Source organism: Mustela putorius, unplaced genomic scaffold (assembly GCF_011764305.1).
Source record: "Mustela putorius furo isolate JIRA1106 unplaced genomic scaffold, ASM1176430v1.1 tig00003937_pilon_pilon_pilon, whole genome shotgun sequence".
NCBI lineage: Eukaryota > Metazoa > Chordata > Mammalia > Carnivora > Mustelidae > Mustela > Mustela putorius.
The window spans coordinates 2,747,569-2,768,082 of NW_025422082.1; the positions used below are offsets into that span (position 1 = coordinate 2,747,569).

At 54.7% G+C, this 20,514-nt stretch overlaps 1 protein-coding gene across 11 annotated transcripts in view; it reads left to right on the forward strand.

Moving 5' to 3' along the window:
• DMTN (dematin actin binding protein) overlaps positions 1–18,633 on the forward strand; it is a 27,534-nt gene extending 8,901 nt beyond the window's left edge. For 4 of the 11 annotated variants that reach the window (XM_045069490.1, XM_004763313.3, XM_004763312.3 and 1 more), the window contains exons 2-16: positions 7,178–7,383; positions 7,696–7,770; positions 8,165–8,320; positions 9,246–9,290; positions 9,622–9,721; positions 10,080–10,136; positions 10,329–10,481; positions 11,135–11,259; positions 11,820–11,925; positions 16,256–16,320; positions 16,459–16,507; positions 16,661–16,668; positions 16,847–16,912; positions 17,191–17,271; positions 17,393–18,633. In XM_045069490.1, the coding sequence (XP_044925425.1) occupies positions 7,366–7,383; positions 7,696–7,770; positions 8,165–8,320; positions 9,246–9,290; positions 9,622–9,721; positions 10,080–10,136; positions 10,329–10,481; positions 11,135–11,259; positions 11,820–11,925; positions 16,256–16,320; positions 16,459–16,507; positions 16,661–16,668; positions 16,847–16,912; positions 17,191–17,271; positions 17,393–17,506 (1,218 nt within the window). In that variant the 5' untranslated portion in view covers positions 7,178–7,365 and the 3' untranslated portion in view covers positions 17,507–18,633. The remainder of the gene's footprint in view (positions 1–7,177; positions 7,384–7,695; positions 7,771–8,164; positions 8,321–9,245; positions 9,291–9,621; positions 9,722–10,079; positions 10,137–10,328; positions 10,482–11,134; positions 11,260–11,819; positions 11,926–16,255; positions 16,321–16,458; positions 16,508–16,660; positions 16,669–16,846; positions 16,913–17,190; positions 17,272–17,392) is intronic. The other 7 variants (XM_013061823.2, XM_013061822.2, XM_013061824.2 and 4 more) reach the window with 7 other exon arrangements.
• Positions 18,634–20,514: the final 1,881 nt, after the last annotated feature.

A 20,514-nucleotide genomic window follows, 5' to 3' on the forward strand; every position in this document is an offset into this window, starting at 1 on the left:
GGGGGTGTCCGCACGTGACATGGGTGGGTGTGGGCAGGGGGCCAGGGAGGCTCTGGGGATGGGTGTGAGTGGGTGTCAGCGGCGCCGTGTGTCACAGTGGGGAGGGGGGCCCTGCTGGCAGAGTGGGGGCGTGATCTTGCGAGCGGGGCGCCTGGGTTCTGCAACTGTGTGTCAGCGTGGGCTCCTGTGTGGGGGTGCAGTGCTGTGTCCACGTGTGAGCCTCCAAGCTGCCGGCCTCTCCATATGCTGAACACTTAAGTCGTGCTGTTCACCTCAGGGTTCAGGTCTGTAGGGATTCCTCTTTTGGAGCTCACGTGTGTGCATGTGCGCATGTGTGTGTGTGTGTGTGTGTGCGTGTGCGTGTATGTGCGTGCGTGTGTGTGTGTGTACCAGAATAGGGATCCCCTCAGAGTTCAGAAAGCTGAATTTGGGACACAAGACTCTTGTGTCTTCCCTCTCTATCCAGCTTCTGCAAGGGACACCACAACCCACCAGCCGGACAGACTATAAATAGAGGCCAGAGCATAAATGTGCTGAGGACCACCACTTGAGCCTGAGGGGCTGCGGGGAACTCGGAAAGAGAGGCCTCTTCAGAGGGAAGGTAGAGAGAAAGGCTACAGAAACCCAAAAGACATCTAGGAGAAACTGGGTGACAAGATGCATATTTGTGAGGTAGGGGGAATGCAAGAGGGTGCCTGGGCCCAGGCCTGCTGCCCTCAGGAGCAAAGACCAGTCAGGGCCTTGAGCAGAGGATTCTCGGACAGGGACCCAGACTCGGGGGCCCACCTGCCCCTGCCTGAGGCTCTATCAGAGTGTGAGAGGATGCTGTGTAGTGTTGCCATTAGAGGAGCCACAACCCTCGTCCTAGCAGACAGAGCAGGGCTTTAAAAAGGGGGATGGGGAGATGGAGAAAAGGGGAGAGAGGGCTTAGGCTTCAGGGGTGTCCACGAACCCAGCTCAAAGCTAGGAGCCTTCCCCTTTTCTCCCACACCCTATAGGGGCAAGCATGAGTGTGTCCTACACACATGCACGTGCACACGCACACGCACACGCACACACACGGTCAGGCCTCCCCGGCTGCTGCTGGTCTGCCCCTGCCCGCCCTTCCCCACTCCACCCTGGGATGGGAGGCTGTTTTGGGAACTGGTGACCTAGCTGGATCCTGCCTTTATTTCTGGCATGGAACTGTTGCCACAGTAACTGTGGGGGTAGGGCCAGGAGCAGGACAGGGTGAAAGGGAAACAGAGCTGAGGGAGGAAAGATGAAGAAAGAGAAGAAAAGGGGAAGGGAAAGAAGAAGTGGAGAAGGACCAGGGAGGAGGCAAGGCAGGCGGTCCCACTGCGAGTGAAACTAGAGAAAAGGGAGAGGGGCAACGTTCCTGCCCACCCTGACCTCAGCCCACTTGGACAGCTCGTTTGCCTCATTTCGTAAGTCCCTTAGTGTCTGCACCGCCAGTGTCCAGCCTGGCCTGACCCTGCCCAGGGGCACAAAGCCTCTCGGCTCCTTGTCCACAGGCCAGGCTGGGGAGCAGGGATCTGGGTGGCTCCACCATGTCGGCCAAGTTCAGACTGAAGTGGGATCTCCGGGGACGCACTGAGAAGTGTCCACTGGCTTTGACCTGACACAGGCCTGGGTTGGAATTCCAGTCCGACTTCTCTTGAGTGGCGGTTGGCAAGTCCTCCTCTCAGCTGTGGTTCCTGGGCTCTAAGTGGGGAGGGCGCTGCCCTGCCCTAAGGATAGAGGGGATGCTTGAACGTCCCCACCTAGTGGCTGGCACAGCGGGAACTGTGGGCTTAGGACAGGAGGCCCCCAGCGGTGGTTCTTCCCAACCAGGCAGCCAGGGCGCTTGGATCTTATCACCCCCAGCCTGAAGCCCAGAGGTTCTAGTCCTCTTGGACATGCAGATGCCAGGTGGGGGCGGGGGGGTGTGAGGTGGGGCTGGGCTGGTGGCTCTGATAAGGCCCGCTGCTGGGGGAAGGGTGGGGGAGTGCCGGGTGGAGATGGAGAAGCGAGGAGCCCTGCCCGTGAGGGGAGTGAGCCACCGGCAGGTCCTCTCCGCCACATGGGCTTGCCTGCCTCTACTGCCTCTCTCTCCCTTTCCTTCCACCCTGTCCTCCCTTCCTGCTGCAGCCTGCCCTCTTGGTCTCTGTCCACCAGAGGCTGCTGGGACCTGGGCTGTGCCTTGTGCCTGTGTGACACAGGCAGGGTGTGTGTGTGACAAAGAGAGGGTCAGGACTGGGGAACAGGGAGGGGGGTGTTGAGAGGGAAGGAGCTTTGGGAAGGGGGGGCGGGGGGTGTGTGTGTGTGTGTGTGTGTGTGTGTGTGTGTGTGGAGTTGCCTGTAAGATGGGAGTTGAGAGAAGCCAAGAAAACCCTTTCCCTCCCTCTCTCCTTCCTTCCTCCTTCTCACTCTCCTCCCTCTCTCCCTCCTGAGAGAGAGAGAGAGGACACTCCACCCCAAATATTTCATCAGTAAGAACTTCACTTCTTAAGGCAAGCCTCACACTCAAGTATGGCCCAGGGTCAGGGAGACCCTGAGGTTCAGGGGGCAGACCCAGCCCAGGGGACAAGCATCAGCTTGCAGACTGCTTTGGATAGGGTTGGGGGACCAGAGCAGAGACATCATTATTTCGAAGCCTGAATCCGTTTCTGAGCAGCGCTGCCTGAAGGCAGTGTTTGCACACCTGTGAGTGTGGCTTCAGGGTGGGATTGTGCTCCGCTGTGACTTCGCTCAGAGGGGCCCTTCTCCTGGCGGTTCCTCTCTGATGCACAGTCGACTTCCCACAGTACCCACCTGCCCTCCCCCACCCCCCACGCCCCCACCCCTCCCACCCCCACGCTGGCTGGTCCTCAAGGGGAGGGTGCCCCAGCCACCACCAGGCTCAGTCTGAGGCTCCAGAACACACCAAAACTCTCTTCTCCCTGGTAGTTCAGCCTGGAGCTACCCCCCAACCTCATCTACTCTCCGCAGCCTCTGTCCCACCGACCTGTGAGATCTGCCTATGGCCTTCCCTGTCCCTTTTCCTGGAAAAATAAGAGCCTGGCCCAGGCTACACGGCCCTGTGTTGTTTCTCTTTTCTTTCCCTTTTCTGTCCTTCCAGGAAAGCCGAGTTTCCCTTCCCAAGCCAGCCCTCCACTTGGGCCAGGACCGCATCCCTCACCCAGGGGACCCTTCTTCCTCTCCACTCTTCCCTCCCCAGTGCCTGCAAGTGAGTTCCAGTCTCCCCTTTCCTTAAACACCTTCAGCCAATCAGACCTCCTCTGAAGCCCCTCTCTGACCCCCTCAGGCCCTTCTGCCCCACTCCCCTCCCCTGTGTCCTAGCCAGGCCCACCCTGCAAGGAGGCCTCACTTTTCCCCTGGAAATGCTCCCAGAGGCCACCAACATGGAGAGCCATACTCCAGCCAGCAGGTCTCTCCTGTCTGGCCACAGACTGGGCTTCATGGCTTTTCCTCAGCCCTTCCCTCCCACCCTCGCGCTCACCTGTCCGAACTCCCTGTGCTCAGAGGCACTAGACACACTCCCTGCCCCCAGGGAGCAGCCATCTTCTTTTCCTGGTCCCTTTTGTGCCATCTGTGATGATTTTTCTTCTAGTCCCCTAGGTGTTTCCTAGGATGCTGGTTTTGAACTTCTTTCCCTTGGCGACCTCATGTTCAGACCCCCTCTGGTCAGATGGCTCCTACATTTCTCTTTCCAGCCCGCTCCTCCCTCAGCCTCCGCGTCCTCCTGCTCGTCAGCGGTGCCCACCTCCACCTCAAGTGGGCACCAAGTGAGCTCACTGCTTCCCCTTCTTCTGCCTCTGAGCCAGCCACCCACCTCTGTCCTGGGGCCTCTCCAGATGGAGTCTGTTTTGCACATTCTGCCTCTAGGATCTCTCCCATTGGCCTCTAGTCCATCTTGGGCCACACGCGAGGGTCTGGGCCCTCACAAGTCCCTGCCAGAACTATTCTCGTAGCTTCCAGGCTGGTCTGTCCATGCTGCCCCTTCCTGTCCAGTCCTCTCTCCCAGCCACATTCATCATCTCAAAGCACTGCTTGGATCTATCACTTCGTTGTTTGAAAGAAGTTTCTAAGCATTCTATGGCTTCTGTTGCCCACAAAATGCAATTGAAATCCCCTGGTCTGGGTTGGAGGCCTCCATAATCTGACCCTCAACCTCTTGCTCCACACAGATTTCAACCTCATGAGCTCTACAGTTCAGCCATATTTGCTGTTCCCTAGACAGACCCAGTGCTGCCCCCCACCCCCGGCCCCATGCTCCTACTTTTGCTCATGCTGCCTTCTCTTTCAAGAGTCCATTCTTTAGTTTTTTGCATGAACTCAAACTGGGCGTTCAAATACCTCCTGTAAAGAATATATTTTTTTATTTTCTCTTCTCGACACCCCAGCAGAAGTGATCCCTTGCCCTGTGACCTCTCAAAGCTCCTTCTATTATCTTATCTGGCATATGTAATTTTCTGCTTTGCGTGGGAATTATCTACATATATGCCTTATTTCTGCAGGGGCAGCTTGGCTCCCTTGCCTCATCTTTTTTTTTCTCTGTAAGACTTATCACAGAGCGTTGCCTACAGTTATTACAGAGTAGGAGCTCAGGAAGTATTTGGTGAATGGATGGATAAAGCAAGATATGACTGGGTGGGTGGTTAGTTGACTGGTAGATGGATGGGTGAGTGGGTGAATGGATGGATGGATGGATGGACGGATGGAGATGGATAGGTGGATAGACACGTGGATGAATGAGTGTTTGGCTGTAAAGCTAAGCCATGTAGATAGCTAGTTTGACAATGGCTATTAACGCAGTAAAGATCAAGGATGCCTAGGTGACTTAGTCATTTAAGTGTCTGCTTTTGGCTCAGGTCATGATCCCTGTGTCCTGGGATCAAGTCCCACATCGGCCTCCTTGCTCAGTGGGGAATCCTGCTTCTCCCTCTACCTGCCACTCCCCGTTTGTGCGCTCTTTCTCTCTCTTTCTGGCAAACAAATAAAATCTTTAAAAAAAAAACATAGTAGGGGCACCTGGGTGGCTCAGCTGGTTAAGCATCTGCCTTCAGCTTAGGTCATGATTCCACAGTCCTGGGATCAAGTCCCACATCAGGCTCCCTGCTCAGCAGGGAGTCTGCTTCTCCCTCTTCTGCTACTGCTCCCCTAGTTTGTGTGTGCGCGTGCGCGTGCTCTCTCTCTCTCTCTCTCTCTTTATCTCTCAAAAAAATAAAATCTTAAAAAAAAAAAAACATAGTAAAGATCAGAGAGAAGTGAAAGAGAGCTAACAGCTCTTTGAATGTATATTAGTGTTTATGCTGATCCTCAGACACCTAGTTATAAAAGCATTACAAAGGGAGAGCTAAGAAGGCCGGAGAAGGATAAAGCTCTGGAATGGAGTCTTTCCATGGGCACCAAATAGTTAGTGTGGCTCTGACAGCCAGGGACTTGTCTTGGAGAAGACTTGATTCTAGAATTCCAAAAGAAACTTGAGAAATGTGGCAGATTTTCTTCTATTCCCCACAATGCACCTGACACGGTACTAGCAACACAGTACTTGCTAGGCGCTTTGAACCATGCCAGTGCTGAAGACAGTCATTTTCAGCTCCATGACTGTGGACAACTTTTTAACCTCTTTGAGCCTCAGTTTTCTTATCTGTAAATGGGTCTGCATTATAGGGATATCGGAGGGGATGAGATGAATCATCCTTTTAAACTGCTTATTAGGGCCCCCAGCTGGCTCAGTTGGTGGAGAATGTGACTCTTGATCTTGGGGTTGTAGGTTTGAGCCCCACATTGCGTGTAGAGATTACTTAAAAATAAAATCTTAAAAAAGTACCTAGCATGAGCATTCTAAACAGGATGGCAATTGCTTTGTTATTTTGCCCTCCAGAAGTTCGCCCTCATTCTGGTTAGTGAAAAAATATGTTCCTGCATTAGGTAACATATAATGAAGGGCTAAGTTATATGGGTTTGTTTTTCAGTCGCACTGGAATATCAGTGAAGGGCTATGAGAAGGTCTAGCATAGCAGGGGAGGCCTCCCAGAGCAAGAGCATCCAGGATCCGGGAGATGAGGAGGTGGACAGAGAGTAGTGGGAGAGCATGCGCAGAAGCAGGGAAGTGGGAGTGAGGGCTGCTCCTGCAGGTGGTTTTGGGGGTGGAGGGTGAGCCCAAGAATGGCCTGATACAAAGTAACAGGTGTTAAGGTTGGGAGCACACTAATGGCCATTACCCACTGTGGTAAAGACTGGCTATGGAATAGACATCAGAGTTCATTAGTCCTTGAAGAAAAAGAAATAATAATAGCTAATACTCTCCCTAGACTTGATAATGTTTTAAGCACTTCGCCTGTTATAACTTATCTAATACTCAGAGTCGCCCCAGGACAGAGATACTAGTACTTCCATTTTACAGATGAGAAGGGTGAGGCACAGAGAGAATAAGTAACTTGCCCAGGGTCACAGAGAGTCCCACTATCCCCATTGCTGGAAACCCAGACAGCCATTCACTGAATGGTTATTGCATGATCAACATGGGGGAGAGGGGAAGGAGGATTGCTAAAGGAATTGCCCATGAAGGCTGGAGACACCAAGACATGGACTGTGGCCCCAGGGAACTCATAATCTACTGCAGCAGACAAGACCCAACTCTCTAGGAGAGAGAAAGAGCAGTGCAGGCAGGGGTGCTGCCTTGCCTTGAAGCAGCAGTGCAGAGGGCAGCCCCAGTCCTCATAGTCTGTCCACCTCATAGGCTCATTAGAACCCTCTGGGCTATGAGACAGAGGGGAGCACAATGGCCAATGGACTGGGGGGTGGGGCAGAGGGTCGGGGGCCAGCCCAGAGCCAGAGGGAGAAGCCTTGGCAAAGGCCAAGGGGAGTGAGAAACTGGGCCTGAAACCCGACTGCGGCCCCAGGACAGGGCAGGGCCCGGCAGGTGTGACAAAGCAGGAATGCGGAGGCTGCACGGGAACGGCTGACCCCTGCAGTCATTTCCTTTCCAGCCAGAGAACAATGGCTCAAAAACAAGTGCAGCCCCTCCGCTTTCCCGCCTCGCTGTCCACACGCGCTGGCCCTCCTGGAGCTGAGCGAATGGAAAGCCGCGATCCTGGAGGGCGCCGGCTCCCTTCCGCCCTGCTATCCCGAGCTCCCAGAGGTCCGGGGCGCCACCGCGCTCACAGGCACGCTCTCCCTCCCCTCGCAGGCCCGGCGCTCGGTCAGCCGCCTGGAGAGTCGCTAAGGGATGAGGACGCCACAGCCCGGCGGAACGCACTCCCTGCTCTCGTGGCCCGGAGCGCGCAGCGCCCAGGAGCCGGGCAGAGCCTGACGCCCTGTCGTCTTCCCTCGCGCACGGGGCTCTGCGAGTGACCCGACCGGACAGCTCCCTGCTGCATGGAACGGCTGCAGAAGGTGCGCGGGGGCCGCCCCCACGTCCGCGGGCGGTGGGCGGCCTGGGCAGCGGGTGGGGGCCGGCTTCCCCGCGGAGAGGCAGGTCGGGCGTCGACGGTGCCACCTGGTGGCTGCCCGCGGCGCCGCACCTTGCGTCCCCAGAGACCTAGGGAAGCCCTCCCCCCCTCCCCCCCCCCCCCCCCCCCCCCCCCCCCCCCCCCCCCCCCCCCCCCCCCCCGCCTCCGCCCGGCCCTCCGCCTGGTGGAGAGCCCTGCCCGCTCCGGCCCTGGCACGCACGCTCACTCCCACCCGCCCGCCTTTCACTCTCCCCAGCAACCACTGACCTCCCCTGGGAGCGTCAGCTCCTCCCGAGACTCCAGTGTTCCTGGCTCTCCCTCCAGCATCGTGGTGAGTATCTCTCGGCCACCAGCACCCTCAGGCAGGGACGAGGGAGTGGGGTGGGGAACGTGCTGGGCCGCTTCACCCAGAGCCTCCCAGACGACGGTTCTGCCGGGACTGGTAGGCAGAGAGAAGCCAGAAATCCAGAGAAGGTTCCCCACAGCCGGCTTCTACTGGTCTGGTCTTGCCTCCTTGTACCCAAAGTGCTAGGTGAAGGACCATCATTTTTTAAGGTGACTCTCTAGACCTTTAAAAATTCAAACAATAGAATTATTAACTAATAGGAGCTGGTATCTCAAATGCTGCCCGTTTTCTTCCTGAGACATGGCAAGTCTAGCTTGTAAGGTCAGAATGCTAGTGAGGCTTTCAGCACGTCTGCTTCATTCCTGCCATTTCCCTTCAGGCCAAGATGGACAATCAGGTGCTGGGCTACAAAGACTTGGCTGCCATCCCCAAGGATAAGGCCATCCTGGACATCGAGCGGCCTGACCTCATGATCTATGAGCCACACTTTACCTATTCTCTCCTGGAGCACGTGGAGCTGCCTAGAAGCCGGGAGGTGAGGGCTGGGAGGCTCCTCTTGGACGGGACTTGGGGGAAGGGCTCCCTCAGCTACACAGGGGAGGAGGCGGAATCCCTCTCCTGCTTCCTTTCCTGGCGGCCAGACTCCAAAACAAGAAAGGGAACTGTGGGCAGAAATCAACCAATGATCCGCCCAGTGTCTGTGGAGAGCCGGCAGAGACGGCTGGAGGCTGGGGGGTAGCTCCACGTGGAGAACAGGGGAGGCCACGTTTGAATGGCAGCCTCGCAGAGCAGGGGGTGAGGGGCCATGGAGGAGAAGCATGGGAGTGCACAGAAAGACCAAACTGGCCCGAAGCCCCCCTGAACACTTTACTGGGAGGCTGGAAGTCCTAGCTGAGTGACGGTGGGAAGGCGTGGTTTCAGTTTCCCCTCCAGTAAAATAGAGGTGATACTTCCCCGCCCACCCTCCACACCGGGGATGGAAGTGCCAGAGGTAACCCACGGCAGCTGCTTTGGAAACTATTCCAGAAAGGGGTTGTGGCACCGCTGAGCAGGGGAGCCCGAGAGGCAGGCTTGAGGGGGAGACTTGACTGCCTGGCAGGGAGCCCAGACTCCATCCTGGATGCGCAAGGTTCTTGGCCCTTACCCTGAGTGCTAGGCTCCGAGTATGGGGCCAGAGCCACCTCCAGCTGGCCCGCGGACCACAAGCACACTGCGCAAGATCCGTGCCTTCTCTGTGCCTGCAGAGAAAGAGAGGACTCTGCCCAGGAGAGCACTAAGAGGGAGAAGGCTGGAGGGCCAGTACTGGGAACTGGCAAGGACTGAGAGAGAAGATGCAGCTCCAAGATTTGCCAGACACTGGTGCAGAGTTGGGTGGGGGATGAGGCAGTCCCTCCGGGGTTCTAGGGCTGAGGATTTACCCCTACCCTTGTGGCTCTGACCAGCCTCCTCTCCATCCGCAGCGCTCACTGTCACCCAAATCCACATCCCCCCCACCATCCCCAGAGGTGAGTCTGCCCCACACCTGACACTTGCCCAGCTCCCCACCCCCACACATATGCAGGGCCCGAAGGATGACCTCATCCTGTCGCCGACCAGCTCTGGGGCCATCTGTCTGTCTGACCCAGGACCTCATTTAGCCCTTTCTCCCTGGGTCGGACACCACCAGCAGGTCGAGTCCTTGGACACCCTTCCTCTGCCCTGGGGTTGGGGGCTTGTGGGCTGCTAGGGTTGGGGGGACAGAGATGGTGGAGTGAGGTGAAGCAGTGTCTCCATGGGCTGGAGAGGGTTAGGGTGGGGGACCTGGGAGCTTCAGCCAACCGCACTTCTGCTCTGCAGGTATGGGCAGAGAGCCGGTCCCCTGGAACCATCTCTCAGGCTTCAGCCCCAAGAACCACTGGGACCCCCCGGACTCCGCTACCCCATTTCCACCATCCGGGTAGGTTTTTATGGCGGGGTGGGGCACCCTTCCCTGAGGACCTCTTTTTCCTACAGGCACTGAAGCTTCTTATTCTCAGTCCCCCCACTTTCTGGGGTATAGGCTCACTCCAGAATGGCCAGACCCCCTCTTGCCAGGACCACAGGCAGAACTCCCCAAAATGATGGGCCCTGTTGTGCCTTTGCTCCCACCCAACAAGAAAAGTGTGAAAACAGCCCCTTGAGGGACAGCTCCAGAAACTCCGGTTCTGGCTTGGCTCTGGGCAGGAGCCCATCCCATTTGTGCCCTTCTCCTCAATGAGCCAGTCTCGCCCACCATCCGCATATCCTTCTCATCGGCTCTTGCTCCCTGTCCACAGAGACCACCCGCCCAGATTCCAACATCTACAAGAAGCCACCCATCTACAAGCAGAGAGGTGAGGGCTGGGAGGCCGTGGGAGAAAAGCCATCCATAACAGCACGTAACCTCTGCCCAGTGCTTTTTGTTGTGCCCTGTTTTCACACACATGGTGCCACGGTATGACCGGGACAGGTGAAGGAGTCGGGGGCTAGGGTGGGCTGAAGTGGCCTGACTCGGGGTGGGGACTGACCCTGGCCTCCACCCGCAGAGTCCACGGCAGGCAGCCCTCAGAGCAAGCACCTCATCGAGGACCTCATCATCGAGTCCTCCAAGTTCCCTGCAGCCCAACCGCCCGACCCCAACCAGCCGGCCAAGATTGAAACCGACTATTGGCCATGCCCCCCGTCGCTGGCGGTCGTGGGTAGGAGACCGTGCTGGAGAGGGGAGGGGAGGCCCGGGACACCACCTCATAGTCTGTGTTGAAGCTCCACGAGCCCACCTTCTCCCCACGGCCACCCTCTGTCCTTCATGACCCTCGTGGCCCATCGCTACTCCCTGCCTTCCTCTAGCTCTTGGTGTACATGGTCCTGCTTGTTGGTCTTCCCCTCCCTTTCCATTCACTTATTGGACAACTCAGCAGACATTGACCAAATGTCTGCACCCCGGGCTCTAGGATTGGAGCTCTGTTCTGGAAAAGAGAAAGTGGAATGAGAGAATTAGGTCATGTGACTATGTGTTGCCTACTCAGCTTTACCAGAAGGCTAGAGAACATTACTTTTATTTTTCTTTAAGGCTTTTATTGCTTTATTGAAAGAGACAGAGTGAGAGAGAGCACAGCAGGGAGGAGAGGGAGAAGCAGGCTCCCCGCTGAGCAGGGTGCCCAATGTGTGGCTTGATCCTAGGACCCCCAGAGCCAAAGACAGATGCCCAACCGACTGAGCCATCCAGGCGCCCCTCCTTTTATTTTTTACAAAGTAGTCTGTAGTGTTCTCTTGAAGGGGCAGCCCAGCGCCTAATAAATACTTGGTGAGTGAATGGCTGATTGATGAGCCTGCTTGTGCCCTTGTTCCCCAGAGACAGAATGGAGGAAGCGGAAGGCATCTCGGAGGGGGGCAGAGGAAGAGGAAGAGGAGGAAGATGATGACTCCGGGGAGGAGATGAAAGCTCTCAGGGAGCGTCAGCGAGAGGAACTCAGTAAGGTAGCATCTCGCTTCACCCCAGCCACCCTGCCCATATCTTCTTGGGGACAAAAGTCCCAGATCTCTAGCTGTTCTGTTCTGAATGGTTTTGTACCTGAAGAAAATCCTTGTAGGAACATGAGGAATTCCGCTTCTTCCCGGACATCGGGTTGCTGCTGCTGAAGGGACACCAGGACCTCACGCTGCTTTGGGGGAACACTAGTTAACTTAGGGTTAAGGGAAAGAAAAGGGTGCCCCCCTCCCAGTGCCAGGCTTCAGGAGGCTAAGTTCGTGGGAAGAGGAGCAAGAACAGCAGGAGAGAGGGTGTCGGGAGTCATGGAAAGGCCACAAGAGTGGCTGGGGCTGGTGCTCTGGGAGAGTGACCTGGGATGCAGAGGCCACTTGGATGCCGCACCGACTCCTTGCTCTCGGGGGTGGCCAGACCCAGTGTGGCAGCGCTTCAGACCAGAGTGACAGGCCCCACAGGCTCCAGGGCACAAATCAGCGGCTTTGGAATGCAGGTATCCGGCTCCGCTGGAGGTAAGAACTGAGTACGGAAGTCTTCCTCTCTCTTTCTCCAGGTTACTTCCAACTTGGGAAAGATGATCTTGAAAGAAGAGATGGAAAAGTCCTTGCCTATCCGGAGGAAAACCCGCTCTCTGCCTGACAGGACACCCTTTCATACCTGTGAGTGCCACAGCTGGGGCCCCAAATCACGTGGCCAGACCTCGAGGCCAGAACCACAGGGTCTGAGTCCGTCTATCATATGGGGGTACAGGAGACAGAAGGTTCTGTCACTGGCATGTCAAGGCAATCATGCTCTCCTCAGGGCAAGGATACCAATCGTGGAATAAGACTAGGTGATAAAAGATAGTATCAGCTAAAGCAGAATGAACAAATTTTGTTTCATTGACAAAACATTTATTGAGTGTCTAACATATGCTGGACATGGGATTATAAAGAGTGAAAAGATATATTCTCTTCAGACACTGAGGACAGCGTGGGAGCAGAGGCAAGGAACAGGAAATGTCCTGGTCCGCTTACAGGCCTGCAGGAGCCTGCAGTTCCAGAACCCAGAGTGTGCCTTGGGGTGACGGATCAGCCAGAGACGCGGTAGCCTGGGCTTTGGGTACTATACCTTCATCACTGGAGTCTAGCCCGAACTTCCCCAGAGCCGCATGGCTGCAGCAGAGGGAGGGAGATGTGAGAACCCAACCTGAAACTCTGAGGCCTATGAAAGCCTAGTCTCGGAGCCAAGCTCCACTCCTGTTGGTCAGAGCAGCTCAGCGGGCAGCCTCCACTCGGGCGAGGGGAGAGGCATTCCATTGCCTGATGAAGGCAGTGGCTCAAAGGCACACAGGCTGGAAGAGAACAGGCAGGCCATCTTCGGAGACACTCCACCACATTTTCCAAGGGGCTGGGTAAGGGCTAAAGCTATGCCGAGGCCCAGAGAAAGGCTGTGGGCTTAAGAAACATACAGGAGATGGAGTCAGCCAGACTAAGTGGCTGATTGGATGTGGAGAGAGAGCCGAGTGGGGGGTCTTGGCTTGGGTGCTGGGTGGGGACAAACCTGGAACTGAGGTGATGAGGGAGTGTGGGTCTTGGGGGAAGGACGAAGGGACCAGTTTGGGACATGCTGGGCTTGAAGCACATGTAGGTGGGAGCCGGGCTTAACTGAGCCGGAAGCTTGCAGGGTGAGGTGAGTCTTCAGCTTGTGTAAGACCTTGAGAGAAAATAGGATTGTGCAGAGAAGAGAGGGAAAGGAGGATGTTGAAGCTGTGCCCTGGAGCTCACCCCACCACCTGCCCCCAAGCAGGATTCAGGATGCAAGAGGCCATCTTCTGGCCTCGAAATGCCTCTTGCTCTTGAAATGTCTCTTGCTCTTCGGGCTGGGGACTTGGGTCCAGGAGCGGGTGCTGAGGCCTGCAGGGACAGGGGAGCTGGTTGATCCAGGGTTAGGGTTGTATGAGGCAGGCCCTGAGGGAGGAGGGGCCAGGCGCCTGCTGACCATGGAGCGAAACTCGGGGACATGGGTAGAGATCAAGACCCTGGAGGTCCCCATGACCCTGATGAATGGATGTGCTGGGAGTGAGGCTAAGGAGAAGTTGCAAACAAGGAAGGGTGTGTTGCAGTGGCTGCAAAGTGGGATTCCGGGGCTTCAGATGTCAAGGTGCTGGCGTTGTGGACAAGACCCCGGGGGTGGCCATGTAAGGGGCTGCCTCAATGGGGGGTGCAGGTGGAGGCCACCGGGGTGGGGGATTCAAGGAGCCATAAGGGCCAAATGTGCACGGTCATCCACAGGGACACTGAGTCCCCAGGATGATGCTTCAGTATGAGTGGGAAGAGTTACAATAGGGCCTTCTTCGAGAATGTAGAATAGTGAAGGTGTGAAGAAAGAGGCAGGTGGCAAGATGCCCCGAAGGTGGGATTCAATCTTCATGTTCCACCAGATTTTGCTATTCAGTCAGAATTAGCCTTTCAACTTCCATTTTGGCCTGACAAAGTGGAGAGCCAAACGTCTACTTCCTCATCATCTTTGGCATCCCTGAACTTGTATGTGATGATGATCATGTGATTGCACAGGTTACGGTCATAGCTAATCCACCTAAACAATTTCAGACTGTTTTCTTAAGATTTTTAAATTTACTTATTAGAGAGAGAGATAGAGAGCACATGTGTGTAAGCAGGGGGAGGGGCAGAGAGAGAAAAAATCCCAAGTAGACTCTGCGCTGAGTCCGGAGCCCAACGTGGGGCTCGATCTCAGGACTCTGAGATATGACCTGAGCAGAAATCACGTCGGACACTTAACACACTGAGCCCCTCAGGGGCCCTGAACAATTTCAGAATTATGAACAGGCATGTCATTCTGACTTCGTAGTAATATTGAAATGGTCACTTTCAAACATAAATAAGCTTTCTAAAAGTAATTTGAAGGAGACATGTGTGGCTCAGCTGTTAAGCCTCTGCCTTCGGCTCAGATCATGATCCTGGGGTCCTGGGATCCAGCCCTGCTTCCGGCTCCCTGCTCAATGGGAAGCCTGCTTTTCCCCCTCCCACTCCCCCTGCTTGTGTTCCCTCTCTCTCTGTCTCTCTCTGTCAAATAAATAAATAAAATCTTTGAAAATAAATAAAAGTAATTTGAAGTAAAAATCTTACGTGCTCTGTAGGTTGAAATTCTGTCAGTCACTTGAAATGTAAATGTTTACTTATTCTCAGGAAAGGGAAATGCTGGGGTGCTTGGGTGGTTCAGACCGTTAAGTATCTGCCTTCAACTCAGGTCACGATCCCAGCATCCTGGGATCAAGATTCACTTCAGGCTCTCTGCTCAGCGGGAAGTCTACTTCCTCTCTCTCTCTGCCCCTCCCCCTGCTCTCTCTTTTTCTTTCTCTCTCTCTCTAATAAATACAATCTCTTTTTTTATAAAGTGAAATACTTCAGGGGCGCCTGGATGGCTCAGTGGGTTAAGCTCTGCCCTCGGCTCAGGGTCATGGCCTCAGGGTCCTGGGATCGAGTTCTGCCTCAGGCTCTCTGCTCAGCAGGGAGCCTGCTTCCCCCTCTCTCTGCCTGCCTCTCTGCCTACTTGTGATCTCTCTCTCTGTCAAATAAATAAATAAATAATCTTTTTTAAAAAAGTGAGATACTTCAATAATGACTGATCTTTGTAGAAACAGATAATTTCCTGTACAAAAGTAAGAAGTATTAAAAAAAAGTATTAAGAAAAGAAAAGTTCCTCAAAACACATTTTGTTCTCACAAAACTTCCAAACAAGCTTTTAAAAGAATGTTTTAAGAAGACAATTTCTTACAGTTTTGAATCTATCAAGGCTAAACCTTCAAACAAAAACGTTTGTCGGGGTGCCTGGCTGGCTTAGTTGGAGGAGTGTGTGATCTTGGGGTCATGAGTTCGAGCCTTTCATTGGCTATAGAAATTACTTACTTAAATAAGTAAGTACACCTTAAAAACCTTTTTCAGAATGATTGCCGTAAGATGCCAATGGTTTCTAGCATTTGGACATGAAAGTCTTGAGATCTGGCCAAACTAAGAATATTAATTACAAAGTTCTTTTTTAGGAAAACCTATTAACTAAAAACCAGTTTTCTTGAGTTACAGTCTGCTGTGCAAGAAAGCTAAGCTCTACCATTGAAATGTGTGAGTTGAAAGTGACATCTGATCTTGCAAATGGGAAGTCTACATATATAATATATATTATATATATATAATTTTAAGTCAGTTTTACACCCGCCATGGGGTTTGAACTCTCTGCCCTGAGATCAAGAGTCCTGTGCTGTGCAGACGGAGCCAACCAGGCACCCCACAGATGTGCTGCACAGTGGCTGCTGGTACAGTCTAGCAACTCATGGTGCGGGCGCGGTGGTGGGGGGGATGATCATTTCTGTATTGTAGTATCAAATGTCTGAAATTTGATCACTAGTATTGCTAATGATAAGATTTTAATGGTTCTAATTATTTTGACTAAATTTCAGATATATTTTTGCAGCCCTGAGTTTCATTTTAGGATGGTGATCCTCTGGCCATCATTGACCTATCAATTCTAACACTTGGGCATTACACCCAGAGATATGTGTGTGTGTGTGTGTGTGTGTGTGTGTGTGTGTGTGTATTTGGTTTTAAAGATTTTATTTATTAGAGAGAGAGCACAAGCCGGGGGGAGGACAGAGGGAGAGGGAGAAGCAGATTCCCCGCCGAACAGAAAGCCCTATGCGGGTCTCAATCTCAGGACCCTGGGATCATGACCTGAGCCAAAGTCAGATGCTCAACCAACAGATTCATTCAGGCGTCCCCAGATGTGTACTTAGTGAGACAGTTCAGAGCCGCGAGCACAGGGCACTTGTGGAAGGTAATGGGCATTAGCCAGAAGCCAACAGGCCCCCCCCCCGGGCCCCCCCAGGCCCATGCTTCACCACCTTGCTTCTGGCAGGGGAGGCCAGGGAGGCAGCCCTCTCAAGAATGATGGTCAGAACAAAGGCACTGAACAGGCCCTCTTCCTCTCTCCCAGCCTTGCATGCAGGAACATCGAAGTCATCTTCTCTCCCCGCCTATGGCAGGACCACGCTGAGCCGGGTAAGATCACAGAGGAAGACCACAGACTGCAAGGGAAGTGTGCCTTTGAGTGCCTCAGAGGGACTGAGCTGCTGGGGCATCCTGGGGGGCAGTGCAGAGTTCCCCAGCTTCCTTCTGACCCCTTCATGTCCTTTCTAGCTACAGTCCACAGACTTCAGCCCCTCTGGGAGTGAGACTGGAAGCCCAGGTGAGAGGCAGGGAGGCCCCAACAGGCCCCAGGGCAGCCTGCGGCTGTGATGTGGGCAGGGCTGTGGCTGGAGGTTGGGGAGGCAGCGCTGGCAGGTTTGGAGGCCTGCTGACCTCAGAGCTGCCTCTGGACAGTGACTCTTCTCTCCTGCAGGCCTGCAGGTGAGCTCCTTCTGGAGGGGAGCACGCGGAGCAGCAGAAGCCACAGACGGGTGAAGGGAGTGTTGGGGGGGAGGTGCGGGGCCACAGAGCTGCATGGTAAAGACACGAGAAGCCCCCGGGTAAGGCTGGGGAGGTCTCCCTGCCTCACTCTGGTTCACTGCGGCTTTGGTCTCCCCAGAACGGAGAGGGCCAGAGGGGGAGGATGGACCGGGGGAACTCCCTGCCCTGTGTGCTGGAGCAGAAGGTGAGGGGCAGGGGCAGAGCCAGGGGTGGTGGGCAGGGGACAGAACCGTCTGCAGTGGGGGGCGGGCCAGCCAGCTGGTGGGGAGAAGCCAGGGAAGCGAATGCACTAAGGGGTCAGTGATGGGAGGGCAGCAGGGAAGTTGGGGGAGATGGTTGGCAAAAATGGCGTGGGCCCCAGTGGCCCTTACAGGCTGATAGGTAGCCCAGGGAATTGAGGGGGTTACGCTGACAGGAGGCTCTGTGGGCCTAAGGCTGCCCCCTCCCTCCCCTCTCCCCCAGATCTATCCCTACGAAATGCTTGTGGTGACCAATAAGGGGAGAACCAAGTTGCCTCCAGGTGTGGACCGGATGAGGCTTGAGGTATGCAGAGGAAATGGGTGGGAGACCCAGGGCCCTCTCTGTCTGAGTGTTCCCTTAGTCCCCTGGCCCCGCCTGCCCCAAGCCCCTGTCCCTAAGCTGCCTCGGGGTGTCCCCTTTCCAGAGACATCTGTCAGCTGAGGACTTCTCAAGGGTATTCTCCATGTCTCCTGAAGAGTTTAGCAAGCTGGCCCTGTGGAAGCGGAATGAACTCAAGAAAAAGGCTTCTCTCTTCTGATCACCCTTCCCACTCCGTGACTGATGCTCTCCCCTGCTGCTTCGGGGCTCTGGAGCTGGGGCCGCTAGACCCCAAGGCATCATCTCTTAAGGGAGCAGGTTGCAGGGGGGATGGAGGTAGGGTTGGCTCCACCCCCAGCTGAGGGGGAGCCAAGACCTCTGCAGGGCCCGGGTTGTGGGACTTGAACTTGCTTCCTCACAAGGAGCCAGGAGCCCCTTTCCCTCCCCCCTGGCCCTCGAGGCACAGGGCAAACCCCGTCTGGAGCCCAGCACACACAGAGATAATGTTTGCACCCTCTCCCACCCCACCTCCACAGGAGAGTCCCCCCAAGAGAGTAAGGAGAAGGGAAGGCAGCACCTAGTGGGCAGGTGTATTGGCCATCTTGACCAGTGGGTGGGTAGAACCCTTGGGCCTGCTGGGAGGAGGGTGATGGTGAGAAGCAGCTGGGCAGGCAGGGAGAGCCGCGGGACTTCGTGGGCACCCAGGCCCGCCTCCTCACCTCCCCTTGGACAGCCTCCCCTGCACCTGGGCCTCTGGCTTCTCCGACTCTTAGCAGGAGCGACTTGAGCTCAGCCTCTAGCAATGAGGTCACCCTGTCCTCCAGCTCACCCTGTTGTCTCCTCATGACCCCTAAGCTTCAAAGCCTCTTGCTCCAGCCCTGTGGCTTCCCCAGAAGCCTTGGCTTAGAGTGGGGATTCGGCAGAACCCCGGCCCACCGTCAGCCTCCAGGCAAAGTCAGCTAGACTTCCAGCAGCACCCAATCCCGGTCAGAACCCAGGCCTTCAGGCTCTCTTGGATGGATCATGAGGCCAGGCTGAGTGTCCTGGCCACCAGGTCCTGCCCACTCCCATGCACCCCCACCACGCTGTCTAAAGAATGTAATTTATTGGGGCACCCCCCAGCTGCTTCCTCTCCTAACTCTCTGCCCTACCTAAATCACACTCCCAGCTTCTCTTCTCTACAGATACATATGTGTATATAATTATATATATATTTTTGCCTGGGTCTGGGTTTTGTTCCTGCCCAGACCCTGGCATCCCTTTCCACTGTGTGTGTGTGTGTGTGTGTGACAATGCTGTGGGAGGGGGACTCTGCTTGGAATTAAAAGGTTGCACTGGGTCCCCAAATCTGTTTGTTCTTTCTGAGCCACCAGATCTGGGTAGGAGGGAGAGGTGACGTCAGGCTGAGGGAAGTCTTGGGAGTGAGGGTTCAGATGGGAAGCACCAAGGGTTGGAAGAGGGGGAAACAGCAGAGACCCGCTGCCCTTCCCTCAACCCCGGGCCCCAGAAGCAGGGCTAGCCTTGCAGGGTCCCAGCTGCTGTCTCCTCTTCAGGGGCTGGGTGAACACAGAGATGCAGAGGAAGGGCAGAAAGTTAGGGGCAAAGCCAGCTTGTCCTGTGCTGAGGCCCCGAGCGCTCAGCTTGGTAATCCAGCTCATCAACACGGGACGTGATTGCCCCCTTCATGGCCCGATGCTCCTAGTCTGCAGGGAGGCCAAACCACAGAGGAGGTCAGCAGTGGAGAAGTAGGGGTGAGGCGACTACCAAAGAGCAGGCAGGGAAAACCAAGCAGTGGAGAAACGATGGGTGAGATCTAGTGGAGCCCGGGTTCAGTGGAGGCTGACGGACAAGGGGTCCCATGGTCTTGGGTGACTTGGCTAAGGCCTCCCAGGGGGTGCAGACAAGGACCTGAAGTGTGGACGTGGCTGGAGAGGGTGCAGATCTGACCAGAAGATCAGAAGGAGGACATAGTGTGTGGGTGCTAATGAAGATCATTTCAACCCTTTCAGCGAAAGATAACATTCTAGAAGAGGCTGTTCATCTGAAGCCTGAAGCTACATGCAAGTTAATCAATGGAGACAGACCTCCAAGTTTCTTGACTGCTAACCCAGGAATTCCCCAATATAAGGACTGCCCCTTCCCCAAGGGGCAGCAGGGAGGGCAGATGAGGAGTTGGGGTAGGGAGGGAAAGAGGAATAGTTACCCAATTTTAGGTGGTCAACCAATGATTAGAGGGCTTGCCCTGTTCCAGTACTTGGGGATACAGTGGTGGGAGGCCAGCACCCCCCGTCCACAGAGCTCCCTGGGTGCTGAGGCAGCGTTTGGTCACAGGTCACTGGGAAATGCTCCCGGTGAGGCAGACCGCAGGCTAAGACCTAAAGGATTTTAAGTTCTTGAGATGTGGAGAGACTTGAAGTGGAGCTGGGTCCCTAAGACAAAGCCTTAGGAGAATCTCTCAGTGCTCCTTCCCACAACACACACACACACACACACATACACATGCACGCATATGGGTGCGCACGCACGCTTGTATACAAGCATATGCATGTGAAAGGATGCCAAACCTTGGTGATCACTTAGTCCAGCAGTTTCCAAACCTTTTCAATAAAAAGCAAACTTTTTTAAAAAAGTATATCTTAATTAAAAAGTTGGAATACATTTACAAGTTAAATTTTATAGCTAATAATGATGAAAATGAATGAGAACAAAGACGCTTTGATGACTAAAACATTTTTAAATTAAGATTTACAGACAACAGTTGCCTCTTTATCACATTTGAGAGCTCATTCACTACTGTGTTTGGCTGCACCAGCTCAGGAAAATCCTGATCCATACAGATAAGTAGTTACAAAACTGTGGTGGTTTAGAAATGCACACAAACCCATTCGCACTCGCACTCCTCCCATGGAGCTAGCGCAGTGTCAATGTCCCCTCTTCTTGGAGCTGGGCTTAGTGACTTTCGCATTTAAAATGATTCACCCAGCAATAGCCTTGGCCCTCATTTAAACTGACAGAAGAAATGGCTTTATTCAAAGGTTTTCTCCCAAATGAGCTAATCTGGCAGACTTTAAATACAGCTGACCCTTGAACAACATGGGGGTTGTTAGAAAACACAGTCAGAAATCAGCACCTATGGGGCGCCTGGGTGACTCAGTCGGTTAAGCATCTGACTTCGGCTGGGGTCATGATCCTGGGGTCCTGGGATCGAGCCCCACATTGGGCTCCCTG